The 24,424-nt window shown below is 52.0% G+C and overlaps 3 protein-coding genes across 3 annotated transcripts; 1 reads left to right on the top strand and 2 right to left on the bottom strand.

The window, feature by feature from the left end:
• The first annotated feature begins 3,825 nt into the window (after nucleotides 1–3,825).
• Nucleotides 3,826–4,803, top strand: LOC147599849 (olfactory receptor 14A16-like). The gene has a single exon (XM_086753677.1). The coding sequence runs from the start codon at nucleotides 3,826–3,828 to the stop codon at nucleotides 4,801–4,803; it is 978 nt and encodes a 325-aa protein (XP_086609803.1).
• Nucleotides 4,804–12,371: 7,568 nt separating this feature from the next.
• LOC147599848 (olfactory receptor 14A16-like) lies at nucleotides 12,372–21,860 on the bottom strand. Its single transcript, XM_086753675.1, has 3 exons — nucleotides 21,800–21,860; nucleotides 20,010–20,062; nucleotides 12,372–13,322 (listed from the first exon to the last, which is right to left on the bottom strand). Exons 1-3 carry the CDS (start codon nucleotides 21,858–21,860, stop codon nucleotides 12,372–12,374), a joined length of 1,065 nt encoding a protein of 354 aa, XP_086609801.1.
• A 936-nt stretch (nucleotides 21,861–22,796) lies between these two features.
• LOC147599847 (olfactory receptor 14A16-like) lies at nucleotides 22,797–23,732 on the bottom strand. Its single transcript, XM_086753674.1, has one exon. It carries the CDS (start codon nucleotides 23,730–23,732, stop codon nucleotides 22,797–22,799), a length of 936 nt encoding a protein of 311 aa, XP_086609800.1.
• Between the last annotated feature and the right edge of the window lie 692 nt (nucleotides 23,733–24,424).

Below are 24,424 nucleotides of genomic sequence, written 5' to 3'. Positions count from 1 at the left end.
CCCTCACCCTCTGGCCTCCCACTGGGTGGCCATTTGGGCCTGACTTGGCTTGGCTTGGCTGCAAGAAGTGAAGAGGAGGTGAGATGTGAAGAGAAATTGAGAGGCGTTTGCCAGCCTGTTGTGAAGAACTTCTTGAGAGGAACAGCTGCAGACGCCAAGGTCAGTGCAGGAGGAGGGGGAGGAGTAATGCGACTCCTGGCCAAGATTCCCCTGCGGCCTGTGGTGACGACCATGGTGGAGCAGGTTGTCCCCCTGCAGCCCATGGAGGCCCCCGAAGGAGCAGATCCCCCTGCAGCCCATGGAGGCCCACAGAGGAACAGAGAACCCCCTGCAGCCTATAGAGGACCCCATGCCGGAGCAGGCGGGTGCTGAAGGCGGCTGTGGCCCGTGGAGGGCCCGCTGGGGCAGCTGTTCTGGAGGGACTGCTGCCCTTGGAAGAGATGACCCACGCCGGAGCAGATTCACGAGGGACTGTGGCCCATGCGTAGGACCCCACAATGGAGCAGGGGAGGAATGTGAGGAGTTCTTCCCTTGCTGAGGAGGAAGGAGCAGCGTAAAGTGACAAGTGATGAAGTGACCATAACCCCCATTCCCTCTTCCTCCCTGTGCTGCTTGGGTGGCGGGAAGGTGGTAGAGATAATGTTAAGCCAAGGAAGAGGGAGCTGTGGGGGGAAGTTACCTTGTTCTCTGTCTTATTCTCCTGCAATAAAAACAAATAATTTTCCCCAAGTCGAGTCTTTTTGGCCCGTAATGGTAACTTTAATCATTTTTCCGCTGGTCTTATCTCAAATCTCAAGCCTTTCTTCTTATATTCCCTCTCCCTATTCCCTCACAGTGTGGGGGAAGTGAGCAAGAGAGTACATAGTCTGGTCCTGATCGGGCCTAAACTCTGACAGACGCTCACATGCAGGTGTCTATTCTGTGCAGATGTGAACAGAGGCCAGAGCAATCCCACCTCCTATGGGTTTGTGGTGTGCGTGAGAGGGAGCTGAGTCCCCTTCAAATGCTGGGAACAGAAATGAATGCTGAGATGCCTTTGTAGCCTCAGCTGAATCCCTTCTCTCAGCAGGGATAAAAGAGATCCCGGCCTGTCCCTGTCTGGGTGTCCCGTCCAATTAAAAAAAAAAAAAAGTTATAACTTTATCTCTGAGAGGAGAAATTGCGCTTCTGGAAAAAAGTGTCTCTGCCCAGCTGAGGCAGGGACCATCAGTGATGGCTTCAGGCTGTTTCCCAGCAGGTTCCCCTGCAGCCCCAGGGACAGCTGGAGGGAGCCCAGAGGGGACAGAGAAAGTGCTGCCTTGGGCTGGGCCTCTGCTGCTGAGCTGGGCCGGGCTCCTGGGATGGAGGGAGCTGATGGTAACAGGGCAGCGCTGCAGAGAGACAGCTCTGCCCAGGAGCAGCTCCTCTGCCAAGCGCAGCAGGGCTGAGGGCTCTGCCTGCAGGAGCTGAGGGGAGAGGAGCGAGGCAGAGAGAGGTGAGAGGCAGCCTGGGGTGGGAGGATGCCAAGAGCTCAGTGAGGCAGAAATCTTCACAGCCCTCTTTACGGTAAACCTCTGAGTGCAGGGCATTGAAGCTGGTGTTCCTGGAGGGATCTTGTGGAGCTGGTTCATCCCACAGCCTGTAGGAACTGCCAGGAGGGTTCCCACCGTTTCCCCAGTGCAGGGGCAAAGGACCTGCTCCTGAGCAGGGCTTCCCTGCTGCACCATCAGTAGGAGAGGGCATGATGTCTGCCTTGTGTGGGGGGTGAGTGCAAGGGTGCAAAGCCAGGTGTGCATCCAGGGGTGCCCATGGCTGTCCTTCCGAGCTGGGTCCCTTCACCATGGGGGCTGTGTGATGGGGCAGGGACTCAGCTATGAGGGCTGTGGGGAGAAGCTGTGGGTGGAAGGAGAGACCCCTGACAGGACAGGGTTTTTCTGCTGTTGTGAGTGTGCTCCTTGGGTCAGCACTGCTCTAAGCTGCATGCTACCCCCAGGTCATTTCCAAAGGGATTTGTAAAGGGGATGGTCAAAGTGTGGTTTCCCTGAAAGGGAAGGAGTCTGTGCTTTGGGATCAGTCCTCTTGGTTGGCTGGGTGGGAAGTGGGAGACAGGAATTTATTGTTCCACTCTTGAGGAGACACAGATGCCCGTTCTCTTTAGGACTCTCTGAGCTGCTCCTTAGCCCTTGCACAGACAGAACTGCCCCCGGAACAGTTCCCTGTTGCCAGGAGGTGTTTGCAGGGCAGAGCTGAGCACACAGGGAGTGGGATGGGGCTCTGGTTCTGTGAGCACTGACAGGGAAGAGACCTGGGCACAGAGAAGCGGTTCCCAGCAGAGACAGCTGCAGGCGGCAGAGACATTGTCAGAGAGGGAGAGGGCGCTGATCCCAGAAACGTGGTGGGAGGGGGGATTTGGGCACCTCCTTTCCCTCCCCTGCTTTGCAGGGACCTTTCCTCATCCAGGCCAGGCTGGATGAGGCTCTGAGCAACCTGATCTAGTTGGGGATGTCCCTGCTCCTTGCAGGGGGGTTGGACTGGATGACCTTTCAAGGTCCCTTCCAACCCTAACCATTCTATGATTCTATGATTCTATGATTCTATGATTAATTCTCTGGTTTCCTTTCTCACACAGCACAGCCTCCCCCTCTTAGTGACACAAACACTTGGCCATCAATTGCCTTCCCAGAAGCCAGACTACTAAAGAGGGAGGTGAGGGTTCAGGTCCAGCTGGGACACCAGCACTATGGGTCCTGTCATGCAGATTTTTCCACGGAGGACAAGCAATCAATGCCCCTCTTAACCTTTACGGCTCTCGGCAATGCTATGTTTGGGGTTGGAAAAGATCTGACCCTCCCCTCAGGACACTTCAATTTTAGGATATTTGACTCTTTTCCTGGGAGGTCCTGCTGGGCTCCAGGCTCCCCAGGCACAACTGTCCCATGGCATCTCTGGTTTTCCAAGTGCTCAATGGAGAAGACATTGCAGAACTAAGACTATGGAAATGCTGCCGGTCAGCTGTATGCGAGCAGCTCTAATAAGTCCCCTGTGCCCCTGGCTGGGAGGGCAGAGCCGAGATCGTCCTCAATTATGATGAGAAGGGATGAGGGATTAGGAGATCTGCATTTGGAAACTGAATTTCTGCGCTCTCAGAAGTGTCCAATTTATTTCAGGGGGAACACCTGAGTGTGATTGTCCTCCAGCTCAAAAAGTTGTCAGCACAGGGGAGCTGAGACCAGGGTCTGTCCTCATCCCACACTAAGGGACAGTTCCTTTGCCTCTCAGCACCCACAGAATTTCACTTTGAGTACAGCAGGAATTCCACAGACTCCAACACTCCTGAGCTGTGGTGGAACAGAATCACAGAATCATAGAGGAGGTAGGGTTGCAGGAGACATTTAAAGATGCAACCACCCTGCAAGCATAGGGACATCAGAGTCAGCTCAGAGTTCAACTCAAACCCGGCATGAAAGTTTCCGGGGATGCAGATGGAGAATAAATGAAGACAATCTCCAAAGCTCTGTTCCACAGTCTGGAGATTCGTGAGGGACATTGCTAAAAAAGTCTTTGATATAAAAGCTGGATTTTGTCTGAGAACATCCATGTTCCTATTACCTCTTGCCATAGTGCAGGCCTGAATCCTGCAGAAACCACAGCTCACTGCTACCAGTGTCATCCTCAGCCAGCACCAATCACATCTCATGGAAGAGAGCGGTAAAATGTTTTCCTGAAAGGGAAGAGGAAGCCTTGGGGATTTTTATGAGTAACTGAACAGATTTTGGTTAAACAAATCTGTCCAAACTTACTGATGCATTTTTCTCCTTGAACAGGCTGGATTCCCAGGGGAAGACAATGTCCAATGGCAGTTCCATCACAAATTTCCTTCTATTGCAATTTGCAGACACACGGGAGCTGCAGCTCTTGCACTTCTGGCTCTTCCTCGGCATCTACCTGGCTGCCCTCCTGGGAAACGGCCTCATCATCACTGCCATAGCCTGCGACCACCGCCTCCACACCCCCATGTACTTCTTCCTCCTCAACCTCTCTGTCCTTGACCTGGGGTCCAGCTCCACCACTCTCCCTAAATCCATGGCAAATTTCCTCTGGGACACCAGAAAAATCTCTTACCAAGGCTGTGTAGCCCAGCTCTTTTTGTTTTTCTTTTTTATCTCAGCAGAGTATTTTCTTCTCACTGTCATGGCCTATGACCGCTACATTGCCATCTGCAGACCCCTGCACTACGGGACGCTCCTGGGCAGCAGAGCTTGTGTGCACATGGCAGCAGCTGCCTGGGGCAGTGGGTTTCTCAATGCCCTGCTGCACACTGCCAATACTTTTTCACTGCCACTCTGCCAGGGCAATGCTGTGGACCAGTTCTTCTGTGAAATCCCCCAGATCCTCAAGCTCTCCTGCTCAGACTCCTACCTCAGGGAAGTCGGGCTTATTGTGGTCAGTGTTTGTTCTGCATTTGGCTGTTTTGTGTTCATTGTTGTGTCCTATGTGCAGATCTTCAGGTCTGTCCTGAGGATCCCCTCTGAGCAGGGACGGCACAAAGCCTTTTCCATGTGCCTCCCTCACCTCGCCGTGGTCTCCCTGTTTCTCAGCACTGGCATGTTCACCTACCTGAAGCCTCGCTCCATCTCTTCCCGATTTCTGAGTTTGATGGTGTCATTTCTGTACTCGGTGGTGCCTCCAGCAGTGAACCCCCTCATCTACGGCATGCGGAACCAGGAGCTGAAGAATGCCCTATGGAAACTGGCCCAACAGACACAGATGCACTGCAAACAGCCTAACTCCCTTCCTCAGCATGTTTCCCATAGTATATCTTAGGTGAAAAGTTGAATTTTTTTTTCTCCTGGATAATTCTACTTATATGTAATTTTCTAGGTTTATACTATTTGTCTTGAGACTCGATCCTGTTGTGTCTGAGTGCATGCACCACACTGTGGCTGATGTGACCCATCCACTAGCAGCCTATTCAATAAAAGGACATTTCCTGTGTGCATTGTCTGATGGTTGGGCTCTTCCTCCAACATTGCTGCACAAAAATTTCCAAGCAATTGGTCTTTTGAAGTGCCTTTTCTCCTTGCATTCTCCTGATGTTTTGGGTTAAGCTCACAATTTAATTGGGTTTAATTTCACCAGAATTTATAGTTTTAAAGGCTTTCTTCTTGGAGTCCAATGTCAGTGGAGATGGTGTATGCTGCTCTCGCTGCTCTTGCCATCCTGACATCGCTGCTCTTGTTTTACTGCTTTCGCTGCTCCTGTGGTCCTGCTTTCACTGCTCTTACAATCCTGCTTTCACTGTCCTTTCTCTCCTGCTTTCGTGGTCCTGTTTCACTGCTCTTGTGTTACTACTTTCGCTGCTCTGTGGTCCTTATTTTGCTGGTCTTGCTGTCCTGCTTTCGCTGCTCTGTGGTCCTGCCATCGCTGCTCTTGCTGTCCTGCTCTTGTGATTCTGCTTTTCCTGCCCTTGCCATCCTGCTTCCACTTCTCTTGTGGTCCTGCTTTCGCGGTCCTGCTTTCACTGCTCTTGCGGTCCTGCGTTCATTACTCTTGCTGTACTGCTTTCTCTGCTCTTTCGGTCCTGCTTTCGCTGGTCTTCATGTCCTGCTTTCACTGCTCTAGTGGTTTTGCTGTCACTTCTCTGGCACTGTTGCCATCGCTGCTCTTGTGGTCCTGTCTTCGCTGGTCTTCCGGTCCTGCTTACCCCCAGTGCTGTCACAACAGGCCCTATTAAACAGCCTCTCCCCATCTTTCTTGTAGGCCCCCTTGAGGTACTGGAAGACTGCTATCAGGTCTCCCCAGAGCCTCCTCTTCTCCAGGCTGAACAGCCCCAACTCTCTCAGCCTGTCCTCATAAGAGAGGTGCTCCAGCCCTCTTATGATCTTTGTGGCCCTCCTCTGGACCTTCTCCAACTGATCCATATCCTTCTTGTGCTGGGGGCTCCAGAACTGGAAGCAGTACTCCAGGTGGGGTCTCACCAGGGTGGAGTAGAGGGGGAGAATCACCTCCCTCGACCTGCTGGCCACGCTCCTCTTGATGCAGCCCAGGATGCAGTTGGCCTTCTGGGCCGCAAGGGCGCATTGGGGGCTCATGTTGAGCTTCTCATCCACCAGCACTCCCAAGTCCTTCTCCTCAGGGCTGCTCTCAATCCATTCCCCGCCCAGCCTGGATTTGTGCCTGGCATTGCCACGACCCAGGTGCAGGACCTTGCACTTGGCCTGGTTGAACTTCATGAGGTTGGCACGGGCCCACCTCTCCAGCCTGTCAAGGTCCCTCTGGATGGCATCCCTCCCTTCCAGCGTGTCAACGGCACCACAAAACTTGGTGTCATTGGTGAACTTGCTGAGGGTGCACTCTATCCCACTGGCCATGTCGCCGACGAAGATGTTGTACAGGGCCAGGCCCAGCACGGACCCCTGAGGGATGCCACTCGTGACCGGTCTCCACATGGACATTGACCACTGCTCTCTGAGTGCGGCTATCCAGCCAATTCATTATCCACCGAGTGGTCCATCTAGGATAGAGAGAAAGATGTCATGCGGGACAGTATATACTGCCTTGCACAAGTCCAGGTAGATGATGTCCATTGCTCGCCCGTTGTCCACCGATGCTGTCTCTGCATCATAGAAGGCCAGCAAATTGGTCAGGCACAATCTGCCCTTGGTGAAGCCGTATTGGCTGTCACCAACCACCTCCTTGCTCTCCATGTGCCTTAGCATGGTTTCCAGGAGAATCTGCTCCATGACCTTGCCAGGCACAGAGGTGAGGCTGACTAGCCTGTAGTTACCCTGCATCCATCTCCTGTACGATTCCTTTTTTTCCATGGAGCTTTCCCATGAGTTTCCTGCTTCTATTTTCGTTCCTTATTCTAACAGGGAGGTGAGACCCAATTATTTAACGATCATGACAACTAAGGCTCACTCTGGCTTTCACATCCCTCACCAGATCTTCCCTCTTGCTGAGTAACAGACGCAAATGAGTTTCACCATTGTTGGCCCATCTGACACCCCATCTGCAGAGACCTGTTTCCCAAAGTGTCCCAAGACCCTCCAGCAACCTCCACAAGATTTGGCATGCTGATTTGCTCCCCTTCCAGGTGCTCCCAGGGTCACTGCTCGTGAAATTCTCCATGAGGACTTGAATGGGTTCTTTGTCTCCCACAGCAGTGTGCTCCTCAGCCTGAGGACATTGGTGCATGTTTGGCCTGGAGGTGAAGCCCATCCCAGCAAAGAAAGAGAGGATTTTGAAAGCGGTTTTGGGTGAGGACATCCTGTGATACAGGAACATTATGAAACCTGTTGGATGAATCCATGATGGTATCATCAATGGGAAGGTTAACCGATGGGGAGAGAAGAACCAGGAGGGTTTGAGAGTGACGGAACACTTGCAGAGACCTCCGTGGGAGATGTTTTGTGTTCATGTGCTGTCATCCGTCTAGTGGATGGAGAAGGGACAGACCTTGTGTCTCTGCAGCGGTGGGATTCAGTCACTGGGCAAAGGCACTGAATTGGTCTGAGATGGCCTGGCTGGTGCCCGTCACACCGCTGCTCTGAATGGGGCTGGGCTTCCTGCACAGGGCCGCTGCTGTCTGTGCCAGCTGCATGCAGCTGTGCTGCAGAGCCCTGGCGTCTCGCGTAGCACTACAAGCCCATGTTTGGCCATCAAACCCACATTCAACTGCCCTGATTGAGGTCAGGCAGAGGAAGGACGTATGTGGGACAAGTGCCATTCTACCCAAAGGACAGGTGGAAAATACAGCTGATGGTGAAGAGAAAGGCAAACTGAGCTCTCCCTCTTCTATTCCACGTGCTCAGCTGAACACCTCTGCCCTCTGTCTGAACAGAATGACTAGGGAAAGGTTTGCTTGTCCTGCATGTGGGCTTCTGCTGTCCTTTCACCTCCTCAAAGGGATTCCCCACCAGCCCCCAAGAGACACCTTCAGGTGCTGGCCTGTCTCTCAGCACTGCCTCATGACAGCTTGCAGCCAGCTCCATGTAGAGGGATGCAAGATTTGCTTCTTGCTTCCTCCACTCATTATGACATCACAAAATGTCTCGGAACAGCCTTGCTATGACATCATCCTGCTCTCAGAGCATCCTAAGATCCATCCCATCTGGTGCAATGGACTCTTAAGGACTGACCTTACCTAAGTAACCTCTGACTCCATCTCCATCCACTGCTGTGTTTTGGCTGGGCTCTGCCTTTTAGGCACACGCAACTCAGAGACCTTGCTGGAGAAGACAAAGGCCGAGAGTACCTCAAACCTATCTAGTCCTCTACCTGTTGTAGCACAGAACAGCATTTGGAGAGACATTTCTTTCTCTTCGTGTCAAATCTCAGCTTCCTAAGCTGTACTTTCTCCTTTTCTTTTTATCTCATGTTGTTTTTTCACTGTGAAGCAAAGGTCCACCATCTCTGAAACCACCCTTTAAGCACTCTCAGGCTACACCTGTACTGTTCTGAGCCTGTCTGCCACTGGGCCAAAGATGCCCAGGTTTCTCCTTCTCTATACATAGATCATAAGCCTGAAGCTCTGAACCCCATCTTGGGAGACCTCCTCTGAGCACTCTCCAAAATCAACAGGTAAGAGCTTCAGGGTCCAGACCATGGCCTTTGAGGGTGCTAAAACTTGATGCTATGAGCTTCAGGGGTAATGTGGAGCTGTCTGAGGCAGTGCCTCCCCGGCTCCCCTTGCAGTCAATGGAGTGGAGGAGAAGTTCACCTGACTTGGTTTACATGTCACATAAACCACAGGAGGATTTGTGCCCCATATACATCTGCTCTCTCGTCTGCTGAATAGATATCAGACAAGAGATCCTAGGATGATAAAAACATTGAGATTCGGAGCAGACCTTGGGACATCTGTAGAACCTCAAAGCAGCATCAGGTATATGGTCACACCTGGTTGCTCAGGGCTTGGTCCCTCTGGGTCTTGAAAATCTCCAAGGACGGAGGACTTTACAATGTCTTGTGGTGACCAAAGCTTGTTCCAATGTCTGGCTAGCCTCATGGTAAAAAAGATGAGCCCTCCCCCTTGCTGTGAGGTGCCCCTCAGCCATCCCTTCTGCAGGCTGAACAAGCCCAGCTTCATCAGCTTTTCCTCACAGGGAAAGTGATCCAGCCCCCTGACCATCTTCAGGGCCCTTCACTAAACCTGCTCCAACTTGCCAACACCTTTCCAGTGCTGGGGTTCCCAAAACTGGACACAGTGTTCTGGATGTGGCCTAACAACCTCCACATAGAGGGGGAGTGCTTTCCCCCCATCTCCTGGCCATGCTCCTGGTCGTACAGCCCAGGGCACTGCTCTCCTCTCTTGCTACCAGGGCACACGGCTGCCTCCTGTCCAGCTCCCTGCCCACCAAGTCCTTTCCCTCAGAGCTGCTCCCCAGCCTGTGCCACGGCCAGGGTGAGTGCCCTGCAGGGGCAGGAACTGGCCCTTGTCCTTGTGGGATCTGCCCAGGTTCCTCTCAATACACCCTCTCCTCCTCCTTGAGCCCTGTCACTAAGGAGAGGCCTGGGAGACCTTATCAGCAAAGCCTGAGGCAAAGAAGGCATCCAGTGCCTCAGCCCCGCCTGTGTCTGCAGTTATGCCCCCTCCACCCCATCACTCAGCAGCCTGTTCCTTGCTCAGCCTTCACTGCAAACTCAGTGACTGAAGCTCTTCATTTTCTCTTGACCTTTCCTGCAGCCCCCATCAGCTCCAGGGGATTGTCAGCTTTCCTAAACACGTGCCTGTACGCTGAGGTCACACTTCCAAATTTCTCCTTCATGGCCTGTCCTTGCTTCCACCTCCTGACTGTTGGGTTATGGCTCCAATCTGTGACCCGTTCCTGAGCCAGCACAGCCCCACTGCCCAACACACACCCCCACGGCCCCCCCCATCAGACACTGCACAGGACAGGGTCTGTTTGGGGTGGGGAAACTGCTGTCACTAGAGTTCCCCTGCCAGACCTCAGTGTCCATCCCCATCAGCCCTCCTTCGTTTGTAGTCCCCCAGTGTCCAGATCCAGCCAAGCCCCAGCTGTGTCCATGCAAGGGCTCACCAACAGCCCTGCTCTAGGGTCTGCCAAGGTCTGGGTGAGAAGAGCGGCTGGGCAGGGCTGGCTCTTCCCCCAGCACAGGTGCTGAGACCAGCAGGAGGATGGAGATGGCCACAGAGCAAAAACACCCATAAACTGGTGTGAGTGGCCAGTGCTAGAAATATCTGACAAAGGAGGCTGGGGGGTGATGGGTGCCCTGGGGCACCTTCTGGGACTGTCCATGCCACCAAGGGAACAGACCAGCCCCCTCTTTCCTACATTTTCATGTCTCAGCTCCCTTCCAGGACACTGGGCTCTGCACCACACACCCACTGCAGTGTGTCCTTGCTCTGCATGTTCAAACATCTACGTGAACATTGGTGTTGGCCTCTCCCAGGCACTTTCCAGCACAGTCTAGCCCCTCTCCAGCTCTTCCCACCTCCGCTGACTGCTCCCCAGCCCAGCCCCACAGAGGAGCCCCGTCTGGGCTGGCCCCATGGCAGTGCCCGCTGCAAGGTGCTGCAGAGCTGTGGCCATAAACCCCCCAGCCCCAGCTCCTCTGAAGTGCACAGCAGTTGCTGCGGGGCAGGGAGGGGTCTCAGGCCCAGGGATGGAGGTTCACCACGGCATGAGGAAATGGATGCCAGTGAAACTCCAGTACCCTTGGCATTGGGACCAGGAGATGCCCACCACAGACTGACTGTCCCTCCTCAGTGTCGACTCCTCTCCCCAGGCCAGCACAAGAGTCCTGGACAGGTGACAGAGCAGCATGTCCTGCCCTTGTGCCTGCAGAAGGAGGTTTCTCCTTTTCATTGATTCCTCCCTGCAGGCACAGAAATGCTCCCTTGCTCTTCTCCAGAGTCATCCCTGCTCCCCAAGAGCCTTTCCCTGCTGAGCGTGTCTGTGCTGGCCTGGTCAGCTGTGCCTGGCTCCCTCCTCATGCTCTGTGCAGGACCCTGCTCCTGCGGTGCTGCTCTGCAGATCAAGAGGACTATGATGCCCTGGGGCCACAGAGTTACTGTCCCCTAGCCGTGCTGGTGAGGGTGGGAAGTAGATCCAGACAGACAGAGTTCACTGCTGCTGAGGCTCTTTCCATCTTCCCTTGATGGACCAAGAACCAAAGACAAGGCTTAGCAGGACTATGGAGTGTCTCCAATGGCACTAAGGGCAAGGGAGGGCTGCACTAGATCCAGCCCACGGGGTTTCCAAAAGGGTGTCCTGAACCACTCTCCAGTCTTGTGTCCCTTTGCCTTCTGGCTCCTCACAGCCTCTCCTGGCATTGCAGGGCCCTCATCAGCCCATGGTGTCCTCAGGTTCACCTCATCCTCCAGGAGACTCTGCCTTGGTTGGCTGTTTATTTTATGGGCTGCCACTCACTGCCCACCCAGACTCACATACTGTCCCTGGAGATGCCCTGAGCTCTCCTGTCAGCTCCCACTTCCTCTCCAGGATGGCATCTGCCATCAGCCCCACTGCAGGTGGGACAGTGCCAGGCAGATAAATCAAAGACCAGTTGCTGTCTGCTTGAACATGTGCAGCCAAGAAGGGAGGTCTCTCTCCAGCCCTGAGTCCCTAACATGTCCAGTTGTGGCTCCGAGCTTGTCTCCCTGAAACCATCACAAACCCCAGAAGAGGAAAAGTCTTTTTGAGGGAGCTGCTCCTTGGATCTATTCCTGACACTGGTGTTGAAAGAGGCATCCAGTCTTCTGGCCTTGCCCTGAAGAACCCCTTTGGTTCTGACACAGTGGTTCACACTGCCTGCTCCTGCCTGCAGCCACAGGGATGCCACTGTGGACACAACGGGAGTGTCCAAAGTTACACAAGACCTTGGAGGTAACCCAAATGCAAGGGCACAGCAGGACAGGGTGGAAGTGAGACACCAGCACTGAAAAGGCCATGTCCTGCTGCTGTCCTTGGCCACGGCTCCAGGGAAGTATTAGCCCCCATTCGCAAGCGGTAGAGAGGCCGTGCCTGCCATGGAGCGAGGGGGAGCCCTTAGGGCAACAGGGGCTGGTTCTCCATGTCGCAGCTGGGGATTTGCTTCCTGAATCCATCCTGTGTGCCAGGCTTCTGGCTCTCACAGCTCCAGAGGAGAGCTGAAGAGATGGGAGCAAACAAATAATTTTCTTCTACTTTCTGTATTGAATTTATCTAAACAGGGAGTCTGAATCTTTATGTACATGAGGTAATTGGGTCAAGAAAATAACAGGTAGGAGGCTGAGAATAAGATAATTATAGGTGTAAAAGTAACAAAACCAAAACCCAAACAACCACCCCTACAAAGTTATAATAAAGACACACAGAATAAAATTAAGCCTAGCTTTTCCTGAGATACAGAGAGAGTCATAGTAGAATAATGGACACCTTATTAATCTACAGTAGCTTATGTTCAAATACTTTCCCCAGGGCAGCTTTGATTTCATTGTTCCTCATGCCGTAGATGAGGGGATTCACTGCTGGAGGCACCACCGAGTACAGAATTGCCACCACCAGATCCAGGGTTGGAGAAGAGAAGGAGTAGGGCTTCAGGTAGGCAACCATGGCAGTGGTGACAAACAGGGAGACCACAACCAGGTGAGGGAGGCACATGGAAAAGGCTTTGTGCCGTCCCTGCTCAGAGGGGATCCTCAGCACAGCCCTGAAGATCTGCACATAGGACACCACAATGAACACAAAACAGCCAAATCCAGCAAAGACACTAAACACAACAAGCCCAGCTTCCCTGAGGTAGGTGTCTGAGCAGGAGAGCTTGAGAATCTGGGGGACTTCACAGAAGAACTGGTCCACAGCATTGCCCTGGCAGAGTGGCAGTAAAAATGTATTGGCAGTGTGCAGCACAGCATTGAGAAACCCACTGCCCCAGGCAGCTGCTGCCACGTGGACACAAGCTCTGCTGCCCAGGAGGGTCCCGTAGTGCAGGGGTCTGCAGATGGCAATGTAGCGGTCATAGGTCATGACAGTGAGAAGGGCACACTCTGTTCCTAGGAATAAGAAAACAAGAAGGACTTGTGCAGCACATCCCATGTAGGAGATGACCCTGGTGTCCCAGAGGGAATTGGCCATGGCTTTGGGAACAGAGGTGGAGACGGAGCTCAAGTCAAGAAGAGAGAGGTTGAGGAGGAAGAAGTACATGGGGGTGTGGAGGCGGTGGTCGCAGGCTATGGCAGTGATGATGAGGCCGTTGGCCAGGAGGGCAGCCAGGTAGATGCCCAGGAAGAGCCAGAAGTGCAAGAGCTGCCGCTCCCGTGTGTCTGCGAATGCCACGAGCAGAAACTCAGTGATCGAGCTGCCGTTGGACATTTGCTCTTTCTTGGTATGAGAACACTGCTTTAAAAAGGAAAACATAGGGAAAAATTAGGACAAACTTCTCTGAGGAAAGCCCCTCCAATTTTCATAGCATATCCCCACCCCTCCCCACTGAAATTCTTTTTCTCTCTCTGATTCGTACTGTCTGAGGTTGCTGTGAGGAGCAGGAGCTCTGCCTGTGCGCTGCTGAGGAGTCAGCTTTGCCCTGCTGTAGTGGGTTCATGGGAGCTGGTTTTGTGACAGTTCCGATGTTCACAATGGATGTTCAGATGTAATCCAGCTTAAATGGAAAAGTTCAGTATTTTCACTCATGGCTCTGAAGAGAGTGCGGAACAGAGTCTTGGCATGTGTTTATAATAATTCTTTTCTGTATTGGGTATTTTTCAATATCACATCTGGTGAGTGTTTGTTTCAGGGGTAGAAATCCTTGGGTTTATGACTGCAAGTGTGAAGAAGATTGAGATGGGACAGGCAAATGGCTCAACTCTCTGTGTCTTAGTGCAGCATCTGGAGAGCGGCAGTGTCCATTCGTAATTCTCCCACCTGCCCTGTGCTTTCACTTCTTTTGCCTACAAGATGACTTCATGCACAAATTACTCTTATAAAAAAAAAGAAACAAACAAAACAACAAAACACAGCTGAACTCTGATGAGAGCAAGGGAGCAATGTTTCAAAGAGTGGACCTGTGAATTCTTCTCCTTCCCAGCCCAGAGGTGGAGTTGTGACAGAGCAGGACACAACCCCTCTCCTTTCTTTCCAGGTACCCTCTGCCTCAATGTGCTTCTTGGAAAATGCTTCGGGGAATATCCTGTGGGTGGTTTGGAGCTCTGAACAACCATGACCCACCCCTCTTGACAGCAGAAGAACCCTGCTCGGCCAGAAGTTGTTCCTCCCACCCACAGCTTCTTTCCCCAGCGCCGTGGGGAGCTCACAAAGGGAGGCTGAGTGCTGAGCCTGGCAGAGGCAGAGTCCCTGCCCCAGCACACAGCCCCTGGGGCGCAGGGACCCTGCTCTGAAGGACAGCCCTGGGCACCCCTGGCTGCACACACACATTCACACCCTGCAGCCGTCCCTGGCAGAAGGCAGCCGTCATGCTCTGTCCCCCTCACAGTGCAGCAGGGAATCGCTGCTCTGGAGCATCTCCTCCTCCTCCTCTCCAGCAGAGAAGGTCTGAGAGTGGTACTTACAGATCCCGCAGGCTGGGGGAGGTGCCAGCTTTACAAAATCCCTCAAGAAACTGAAGCTTCAATGACCTGCAGCCAGACACTTAATATGTCAAGGGCTGTGAAGTTTTCTCCTCCAGTGGCCTCCCACTCCAGGCTGCCTTTATCCTTTCTCTGCCTCGCTCCTCTCCCCTCAGCTCATGCAAGCAGAGCCCTCAGCCCTGCTGCGCTTGGCAGAGGAGCTGCTCCTAAGAAGATCTGTCTCTTTGCAGTGCTGCCTGCATGCTATGAGTTCCCTTTGTCCCAGGAGCCCGGCCCAGCTCAGCAGCAGAGGCCCAGCCCAAGGTGCCACTTTCTCTGCCCTCCTGGTCTCCCTGGAGATGTCCCTGGGGCTCCAAGGTCTGACAGCACCTGGGAGGCAGCCCTGTCTCTCCTGGGGAGTGTAGGCTGATGCAGAGTGAAGTAATCAGTTTCCCTCTCTGAACATTGCCAAGACTGATTTTGGAAGTGAGATTTGTCCTTCCATGGTGTTGTCATCCAGGAGAGATGTCAATGCCCACCTGCCTTTACCCCGATCCCTGTCCCATTGCCAGGCAGGACATCACAGCAGGGACAGGCAGGGGTCATTTCTACCCACGCAGGGCAGGGATTTGAGTCTGTACAGGTGTCTCCTCTCTGGTGAGAAGCACAGAGCCTGGAGTGGGGTTCACCTCTGCCCCATACACCCCACAGACCCACAGGAGTCAGGAATCCTCTTGCCTCAGCTCAGTGTGCACAAAATAGGGGATACAGGCCAGCCACTTCCCTGAGCTCCCACCATCATACATGGGGATGCACAGTGGCAGTGAGATGCTCACACACAAACACCTGCTAGGCACTGGAGGTGCCAGGGATGGTCCAAAACTTGTGTACATGTCTGTTAGCTGTGATGGAGCACACATGGGACACCTGCACCTGCCTGAGTGTCAGCTGTGGGGCTGTGAGAATGGGGTCATTTTGTCACCTCAGATTGCATTCAGTGTTTAGGGCACCTGAACATCTGGTAGACACATTTCCAAGGCAGCTGCTGGACTTCCAGACGACCCAAAGGATGAGTGCACCAGAAGGGGAGTCAGATCTCTCTCTAGGTCCCATCCTCTATACTCAGTAGAGCTCAGCTCACTGCAAAACTGCACGTGCATATCCCTCTGTCGCAGGCACTCACATTATTTCAAGGTTTTCTCTCAATGGCATAAGAAAGGTCGCTAGTGCCATGTCTGGTCCCTGGGGTGCCCAGCACAACTGCTTGTGGCTGGCAAATACAGCATAGAACCTCCAGGAAAGCCATGTCCCCCTGGAGTAGGGGCTGGGCAGAAACCCCAGAGCCTCCCAAAGGGAGGAGGAACATCACACCAGGGTCACCATTCATGTCCCTGTGCTCTCAAGCCCTGACAGTTCTCCTCTCATTTATCCTCTACCCATGTCCCTGATGACATAAAGAAAAACCACGCCACTGATGTCCACAGCGTGGCTGGATCACAGGCCCTGCCACCCAGGGACATTCTTAGTGGTCCCTTGTGTTCCTGGAGATTGGCACAAGGCACTGCAGAGTCACCTCTGCTAGAAAACTCTTCTCTTGCAAGGTCCCAAGCGAGGCTAAACTACGACACATGGGAAGTAAGACAGAAGAGCAAGAGAACTGAGGTTTGAGATCTCAGAGAAACAGACATTGGCCTGCCCAGGGTTGTTGTTGTAGGAGATCCCATGGAGAGGAAGCTCTGAAAGATAAAAATCTATGACAGCTGAGAGTCCTTTAAGGACAGGAAAGGTCTGTCCTGATACTCAGGAAAACAAGCCTTCATCTCAGGAAACTGGCTGGGCTAACCAGGAGCCTCACGGCTCAGCTCCAGTGCCAAAAGGCAGCACGCAGGAGCTGGAAGCAGGGACAGGCTGCAAAGGTGGAGTTTAGAAAAGTTGTCTGGAGAAATAGGGATTATCTTAGGGGAGTTAAAGCTCCCCAAAAGTTCAAGCTTGCAAGGAATGTCAAAGGGCAACAAGATGAGCTACTACTGCTTCCTTAACAGTTAAAAAAACCCCAAATAAATGTGAAGTAGGCCACAGTTGAATTCAGAATAGAATAGAATGGAACAGAACAGAACAGAACTGAATGGAATTGAATTTTCAATTGGAAGGGACCTACAGCAATCATCTATTCCAACTACTTGACCACTTCAGGGCTGACCTGAAGGTGGTGAAGGTGACCAGTGAGGTGATTCTCCCTGGTGAGACCCCACCTGGAGTACTGTGTCCAGTTCTGGAGCCCCAACACAAGAAGGACATGGACCAGTTGGAGAAGGTCCAGAGGAGGGCCACGAAGATGATAAGAGGGCTGGAGCACCTCTCCTATGAGGACAGGCTGAGCGAGTTGGGGCTGTTCATTCTCGAGAAGAGAAGGCTCCGGGGAGACCTGATAGCAGTCTTCCAGTACCTCAAGGGGGCCTACAAGAAAGATGGGGAGAGGCTGTTTAGTAGGGCCTGTTGCAATAGGACAAGAAGTAATGGTTTTAAAATAGAGGGGGGTAGATTTAGATTGGAAATTAGGAAAAAAATATTTTACATATTTCTACATTTCTACAAGTTGTAGAACAGTGAAACAGGTTTCCCAGAGAGGTGGTGGAAGCCCCATCCCTGGAAATGTTCAAGGCCAGGCTGGATGAGGCTGTGAGCAACCTGATCTAGTCAGGGATGTCCCTGCTCCTGGCAGGGGGGTTGCACTAGATGACCTTTGAAGGTTCCTTCCAACCCTAACCATTCTATGATTCTATAATTCTATGACCAAAAGTTAAAACATGCTGTAGGGCATTGCCCAAATGCCTTTTAAACACTGACATGTGGCATCAACTGCCTCTCTAGGAAGCCTGTTCCAGTGTTCGACCACCCTCTCAGAAAAGAAATTCTTCCTAATGTCCAGTCTAAAACTCCCCTGGTGCAGCTTTGAGCCATTGCCACACCTGGATACCAGGGAGGAGAGCTCAGCACCTCCCTCTCCACGTTCCCTCCTCAGAAAGCTGTAAAGAGCATTGAGGTCGCTCCTCAGCCTCCTTCTCTCCAAACTAGACAAACCTAGTTTGTCCTCAGCCGCTCCTCATAGGACATGCCTTCCAGCCATGTTGCACTCCTCTGCATGCATTCAAGTACCTTAAAATGCTTCTTAAATTGTGGGTCCCACACCTACACAGTGCTCAAGCTGAGGCCGTATCAATACTAAATACAGCAGGATAATCACTTCTTCTGACTGACTGGTTATACTGGTCAAATTTAGGAAGAGTAGATGAGCTAGATCTGAAGTACCCTGTGTCTTTTTTTCCTCTGTCTTCACTAGCAAGGTCTCTGTGATGGATTCACTGGACCCGTAGCTGTACTCTAGTTTGGGTTGACTGAGGAGCCTAAGTCAGTCAACTAAGGATAACTCATGGCCTGCAGTGAACCTGTGAGCTGTTAGGTCCTGGCTCACGCACGAGGGAGAAAAGGTGCCTCAGAAAAATTATTTGAGAGGTGGTCTTGAAGACCCAAAAATGCAAGATAACTAAAGTACAGAAGAAGACACCAGAGTTAAAATGATGACGTCTATCTTGTCTGTACTATTGACTAGCAGCCAACTGCTCTATAAATACTACCATCAGGATGGGCCCAGTTTGAGCTCTCCCTGAATGGCAGCTGGACTGCATGCCAGGTGACTGTCCCTTTGAGCAGGGACACCTCTCAAGGTTTGAGATTCCTCACCTGAGACTAAGGGATCTTAGTTTTGGTAAAAAGAGTAAGGGATCTTATCTTGGCATAAATCTCTGCCCAAGGAGGGGAGATCCCTTACTGAGGACAGATCCTTGCTAAGTGACTGATAGCATGCTGAATTAATCCTAATGAAACATTACTAATCCATGTAGCTACTCAATATTAATTATCATCAACTTTGTAGAGATAATTCCATTAGACACAAAACATTTTCGTAGTTCAGCCCCAATCAGGACCAGACTACGCAATCTCTCTCTCGCTCCGCCCACCCTCTGAGAGAATAGGAGGAGATGATATAAGGAAAAAGGCTCGAGGTTTGAGATAAGGACGGGGAGAAATTATTGAAGTTACCGTTACGGGCAAAACAGACTCGACTTGGGGAAAACTATTCATTTATTTGTAAAACTAGCAGGAGAATGAGACAGAGAACAAGATAACCTCCCCCCACCCCACCCTCTTCCCGGGCTTAACATTACTACCTCCCCTCCCGAGCGGCACGGGGGGTGGAAAAAGTGAATGGGGGTCGCGGTGAGTTCATTGCACGTTGTTTTACGCCGCTGTGTCATCGTCAGGGGAAGAACTCCTCACATTCCTCCTCTGCTCCAATGTGGGGTCCCTCCCACGGGCCACAGTCCTCTGTGAAACTACTCCGGCGTGGGTCATCTCTTCCACGGGGTGCAGTCCCTCTAGAACAGCTGTCCCAGCGGGCCCTCCACGGGCCACAGCCTCCTTCAGGCCTCCATCCGCTCCGGCGTGGGGTCCTCCACAGACTGCAGGTGGATCTCTGCCCCTCCGTGGACCTCCATGGGCTACAGGGGGACAACCCACTCCACCATGGTCTTCACCACAAGTTGCAGAGGAATCTTGGCCAGGAGCCATATTACTCCTCCCCCTCCTTCTTCACTGACCTTGGCGTCTGCAGCCGTTCCTCACAACAGGCTGGCAGATGTCTCTCAGGCTCCTTTTTACATCTTGTTTACTTCTCATCTCCTCTCCACTTCTTGCAGCCAGGCCGGGCCGAGTTGGGCCCACTCTGCTGCCCGGTGGGAGGCCAGAGGGTGAGGCCTGCAAGGCCCATGAGGCTCGCGCCTCCCCCTCTCTGCCCCCCGCTCAGCTGCTTCACATCTCTCCTTTTTTTGTGTGTTTTCCCCGACTTAAATACGTTATCGCAGAGCTGTTATCACGGGACATTCTTCTACCAATTGGCTCGGCCTTGGCCAGCAGTGGGTCCGCCCTAGGCCCGGCTGAGTCAACTAAACAAAGGGGAGCGACTTCTAGCAGTTTCCTACAGAAGCCACCACATTAGGCCCCTCCTCCCTAACAAAACCAGAACAAAGTCTGAGGCTGAGATTGGCCCTTGCAGCATCTAGGCTTCACAAAGAGTTTAGAAAGCAAGAGGATCCACTCTGAACTTCATGACTTGGCAAAAGAGTCTTCCTTATCCTGGTAAACCACTGTTAAACTTTGTTAAATTCCATCAAGTATGTCAAACTCTGTCTAATTATTATTTTGCCTCAATAAAACATATTACAGCTTCTCTCTTTTGAGTGAAGCACATTCCACTCATCCGAGAAAGCAAGTCCATGGAAAAGGACACGAGACACCCAAGGGTGCTGGGGAAGCTGGACCTTGCAAGATTGTGCTTGTCTGCCCTTGAAATTTCAGGGCCCTCTGGGAAGGCTGTTGATGACTGTAGAAAGGCAGATGTTGCACCCATCTTCAAGAAGGGTCAGGAGGAGGGTTTGGAGAACTACAGCCCAGTCAGCCTCACCTCATTCCCTGGTAAGATGGTGGAGTAAATCCTCCTGGAAGAAGGTTCCAGGCCTGAAATGGACAAGATTGGGAAGAGTCAGCAAGGGCAAATAAAAATCACCCTTGACAAGCCCGGTTGCATTCTCCATGAAGAGGAACGGCTGTGTGCACAAGGGGAATTAATGGGCCCTTACTTTACCAAGGCCTTTAACACAGGCCCTCTGGTCTCTCTGTATACAAACTGCTGAGCTCTGGAGAGGGTGGAAACTTGACTGAGCCATGCAGTCACAGTGCAGCCAGTTACTAGTGGCCTCCTTCAGTGACCAACGCTTAGGGCAACACTGGTTGATATCTTTACTAATGGTCTGTAGTGCGTTTTGTTTTTTTTTGATTGAATTAGACATTCATTTAGGTTTTTTTTTTTTTTTGATAATTAAGAAACATCATTCTGTATCCAGGTGCACGTCATTCCCCAAGTAAAACAAGTGGAAACTGGTGTCAATGGGCAAAATCAGGCAGCTACAGGCTGGAGTGGAGAAAGCTCTGATCTGAACAGAGGTGCTGTCAGTCCCAGGTGGCTGAGGAGAGACATGTGAGGTTGTACATGGGGATGAAGACTGCCCATAGAGTGTCTGACATACAGGGTCCTGACTTCCCTACATATTCAGATTCAATCAGGACTCGAGATCAGTATCAACAGGAGTTTGCTGATGGCACGTAATGCATAAGCAGAAAAAATGGCGTGGTGCATAAAGAATAAATTCTTTCTTACTGACATTGATCATTGAGAATGTTGTGCTTTGACTACATTCCTGTAGTCTCTCAAATTAGCCACCTAAGAACTAAGCAATTGAATTATGCCCAGAGACTTGGCTTGTTAGGGCATTTTGCATGTTAATGAGCCCTCTGCTGCCAAGTTCCTGAACTGCAGGCACCGAAAGTGGATTCAAGTGGCCTCTAGAGCAGTCAAAGTGAGCAGCAAACCACGTTTCTGGGGGTGTCAGTGGGCCAAACTGATGGCTATCACTGAAGAGCCCATGAAGGAATGAGGAGATAAGGTTGCTGTCCCTGCAAGCTGGTGAAGTAGGAAGTCAGAGGCACTGCTTACAGGTTGAAAATCCAGTGTTAAGGCAACTGTGAAAGACCTTGACGTGTTCCATTGAGCAGGATGATCTAGTAGTGACGCCATACCCTGGGCAGGGGGATCCTTTCCCTCACGGAATGCTGAGGGCCATTCCTGGGAGCAGTGAGATGTGAGGGTGTGTGATGCTGAGTGCAGGAGAGCAGTAGGACACCTCCCAGCCTGTATGGAGAGTGGGGAATGGGAAAAAAAAAGCCTTGTGGCTGTAAGGAACTGGTGTACTCCTAGGGGTCTCACTGGAAGAAACAGTAGCCACAGTACAAAGGAAAAGATTTCTGTTCTGTTGGGGGTTCCAGTCTCAACAAAGAGACCATCTCCACCCCTGCTTCCCCACCTCACTCTGACCCCTTGCTGTCCCAAGTTTGACTGAAATCACAATGGCTGTGAGTTCCCCATCACCCGTGCAGCTTCTCCCAAATAACTACTAATGCTCCTCGATTAACAAAAGTGTGCCAACCCTCTGACTCACTAGAAACCTTCTGTTTGGCTTCGTGTCCCAGCCCTGAACAGCACATCCTCCTTCTTCTGCTGCCTCAACATCAAAACTGAACATATTTCACTTGAGCATGACACACTTCCACCCCTCACCATTTCACATCTTCTTCCTCTCTTTTACACACACACTGCCACACACCCCCACTGCATCCCTGCACTACCCTGTGTCTCACAATCTTTCCTCTTCCCCTGCAGTGATGGGAACTCAGTCCAGGAGGTTTGTGCTTCTTCCATGCTCATGGATGTTTCCTGAGGTCCATCCAAGCATGGAGAGTGAAGGAAGAAAACAGAGGTGTCTCAGGGCTGAAGGCAACCCATGGCATGAAGAGACAGAGGACAGTGTCTCCATGTGTCCCTTGTGCCTGTCTCCAAGACATCCTTCTTGTCCACTGCCAACAAGTTGTTCTGTGCCAGCCCCTCTCCCAGGAAAAGACTCCTGGCCCAGGGGCTCCTCAGGCTGCTGCAGCTCCCCAGCAATAGAGAAAGCTGCCCCGAGCTGGTGCATTCAGAAATAGGTTTCTCTTGGTCATTGATCCCCTCCTGGAAGCACAGAGTTGCTCCTTTGCTTATCTCCAGGAATGTCCCTGCCCCCAGAGAGCCGTTCTCCAGGGCAGTGTGTCCATGCTGACCTGACTTGCTGCCCCTGACCCCTCCCTGTGCTCTCCACATGGCCCTGAACGGCTGTCCCTGCTCTGCAGAGTGAGGGGCTGTGGTGAGAAAGCCATGGGGTCCCAGGCAGATCCCTATGTGGAATGTCGATCGTTCACCATCTCCAAGGGAACCAGACACCCACATGACTCAGTCCAGGCTCATACTTGAACACCTTGCCCCACGCCCTCCTCCCCTAATCGCATGGAGAACCCCAGCACAGCAGCACGGCACTGTGGGGGCAACTCCTTCAGCCTGACCTCAGGTTTGGAAGAGAAGCCCAACCTCCAGACAGGGATAATGTAGAAATTTCCTTTTATTACCATGATGCAACATGGGAGGCTAGCTCTACCACTGTTTCAGACACACATGAACAGACCTCTGGGTCAGACAAGCTGGGTCCATGCCTCTGGTGAAGTGGAGTGCATGCAGGCATGGGGAAACATGCTTATCATACCCAAATCCCCAAAGCAAAGAACTCTGAGGTGCATTTGCAATGACTTCTGTAGAGACATGGGCAGCTTAATTCTTCTGAGAAAGAGCTGATTGAATCAGCTTCTGCACCGTGTCTTCCAGCTCCTGGTTCCTCAAGCTGTAGATGAGGGGGTTCACTGCTGGAGGCACCACCGAGCACAGAGATGCCACCACCATATCCAGCAATGGGGAGGAGATGGAGGGGGGCTTGAGGTAGGAAAACATGGCAGTGCTAATAAACAGGGAGACCACGGCCAGGTGAGGGAGGCACATGGAAAAGGCTTTGTGCCGTCCCTGCTCAGAGGGGATCCTCAGCACAGCCCTGAAGATCTGCACATAGGACACAACAATGAAAACAAAACAGACAAATGCTACTAAGAGACTAACTACAAGAAGCCCAACTTCCCTGAGGTAGGAGTCTGAGCAGGAGAGCTTGAGGATCTGGGGGATTTCACAGAAAAACTGGTCCACAGCATTGCCCTGGCAGAGTGGCAGTGAAAATGTATTGGCAGTGTGCAGCAGAACATAGAGAAACCCACTGCCCCAGGCAGCTGCTGCCATGTGGACACAAGCTCTGCTGCCCAGGAGGGTCCCGTAGTGCAGGGGTTTGCAGATGGCAACGTAGCGGTCATAGGCCATGACAGTGAGAAGCCAGTACTCTGCTGACATCAAAAAGAAGAAGAAAAAGACCCGTGTGGTACATCCTGCATAGGAGATGCCCCTAGTTTTCCACAGGGAATTGGCCATAGATTTTGGAAGAATAATGGAGATGCAGCCCAGGTCAAGGAGGGAGAGCTTAAGGAGGAAGAAGTACATGGGTGTGTGGAGGCGGTGGTCGCAGGCTATGGCAGTGATGATGAGGCCGTTTCCCAGGAGGGCAGCCAGGTAGATGCCCAGGAAGAGCCAGAAGTGCAAGAGCTGCAGCTCCCGTGTGTCTGCGAATGCCAGGAGGAGAAACTCAGTGATGGAGCTGCCGTTGGGCATCTGCTGCTTGTGGACATGGGAACACCTGTAAAGAGGAAAAGTCATTGCAAGCTCAGAGAGACTTTTCTGAGCCAAACTAAAGAAGTTTTGTAAAGACTCTTCCCTTTCCTAGAAATTCTGTCCCTTTTTTTTCTTCCATTTCTAAATACCTTCCTTCATCTCTGTTGCTGAAGCTCTGGTTTGGTGCTGGCTGAATGTGCCGTGAGGATTTGGGCCTCTGCCCGCTGGCTGCCCAGTTGTCCGCCCTGCTCTGCAGCAGTGAGTTCATGGGAACGGTGGAAGCAGGGGCCAGCTCTGGTGTTCGACTTTGCCAGATGAAACCACCCCTAATGCAGAAGGGCTTGTCAGCATCCGCATTTCCTGTTCTAAGAAATGAAGATGATAGGAAAAGCAGATGGAAACTCAAAAATTGAAAAAATCCCTCATCTTTTTTGAAGCGTGTTTTAGCATGTGAGTAAGTCTCAGTATTTCTTCTGCACTCAGGGAGAACAGAGTGAATCCTGCATATGAAGAGGATTGCCTCTGGCTTAGAGCAGAGTGAGGGGAGCTGCTCTGTCCATCAGTCACACGTGATCTGGGCTTGCAGCATTCTGAGTTTGAGGGCGAGTACACTGCTATGTTTTTGTGAGATGCCAGCAGACACTGCTGAGAGCAAAGGGATCTACTGCAAAGCAATAAATATCTCACCCTTA

Source organism: Chlamydotis macqueenii, chromosome 8, assembly GCF_036417535.1.
Source record: "Chlamydotis macqueenii isolate bChlMac1 chromosome 8, bChlMac1.mat, whole genome shotgun sequence".
Taxonomy (NCBI): domain Eukaryota; kingdom Metazoa; phylum Chordata; class Aves; order Otidiformes; family Otididae; genus Chlamydotis; species Chlamydotis macqueenii.
This window is presented reverse-complemented; position numbering and strand designations above follow the sequence as displayed.

Coding starts and splice junctions, on each gene's coding strand:
- LOC147599847 (XM_086753674.1), bottom strand. CDS start 23,732: ATGCCCAACGGCAGCTCCATCACTGAGTTTCTCCTCCTGGCATTCGCA.
- LOC147599848 (XM_086753675.1), bottom strand. CDS start 21,860: ATGGAAGAAGCACAAACCTCCTGGACTGAGTTCCCATCACTGCAGGGG. Junction 20,063..21,799: donor GCAGGGGAAGAGGAAAGATT/GTGAGACACAGG, acceptor TGTCCATTTCAG/GCCTGGAACCTTCTTCCAGG. Junction 13,323..20,009: donor CCATCTTACCAGGGAATGAG/GTGAGGCTGACT, acceptor TTTTTAAAGCAG/TGTTCTCATACCAAGAAAGA.
- LOC147599849 (XM_086753677.1), top strand. CDS start 3,826: ATGTCCAATGGCAGTTCCATCACAAATTTCCTTCTATTGCAATTTGCA.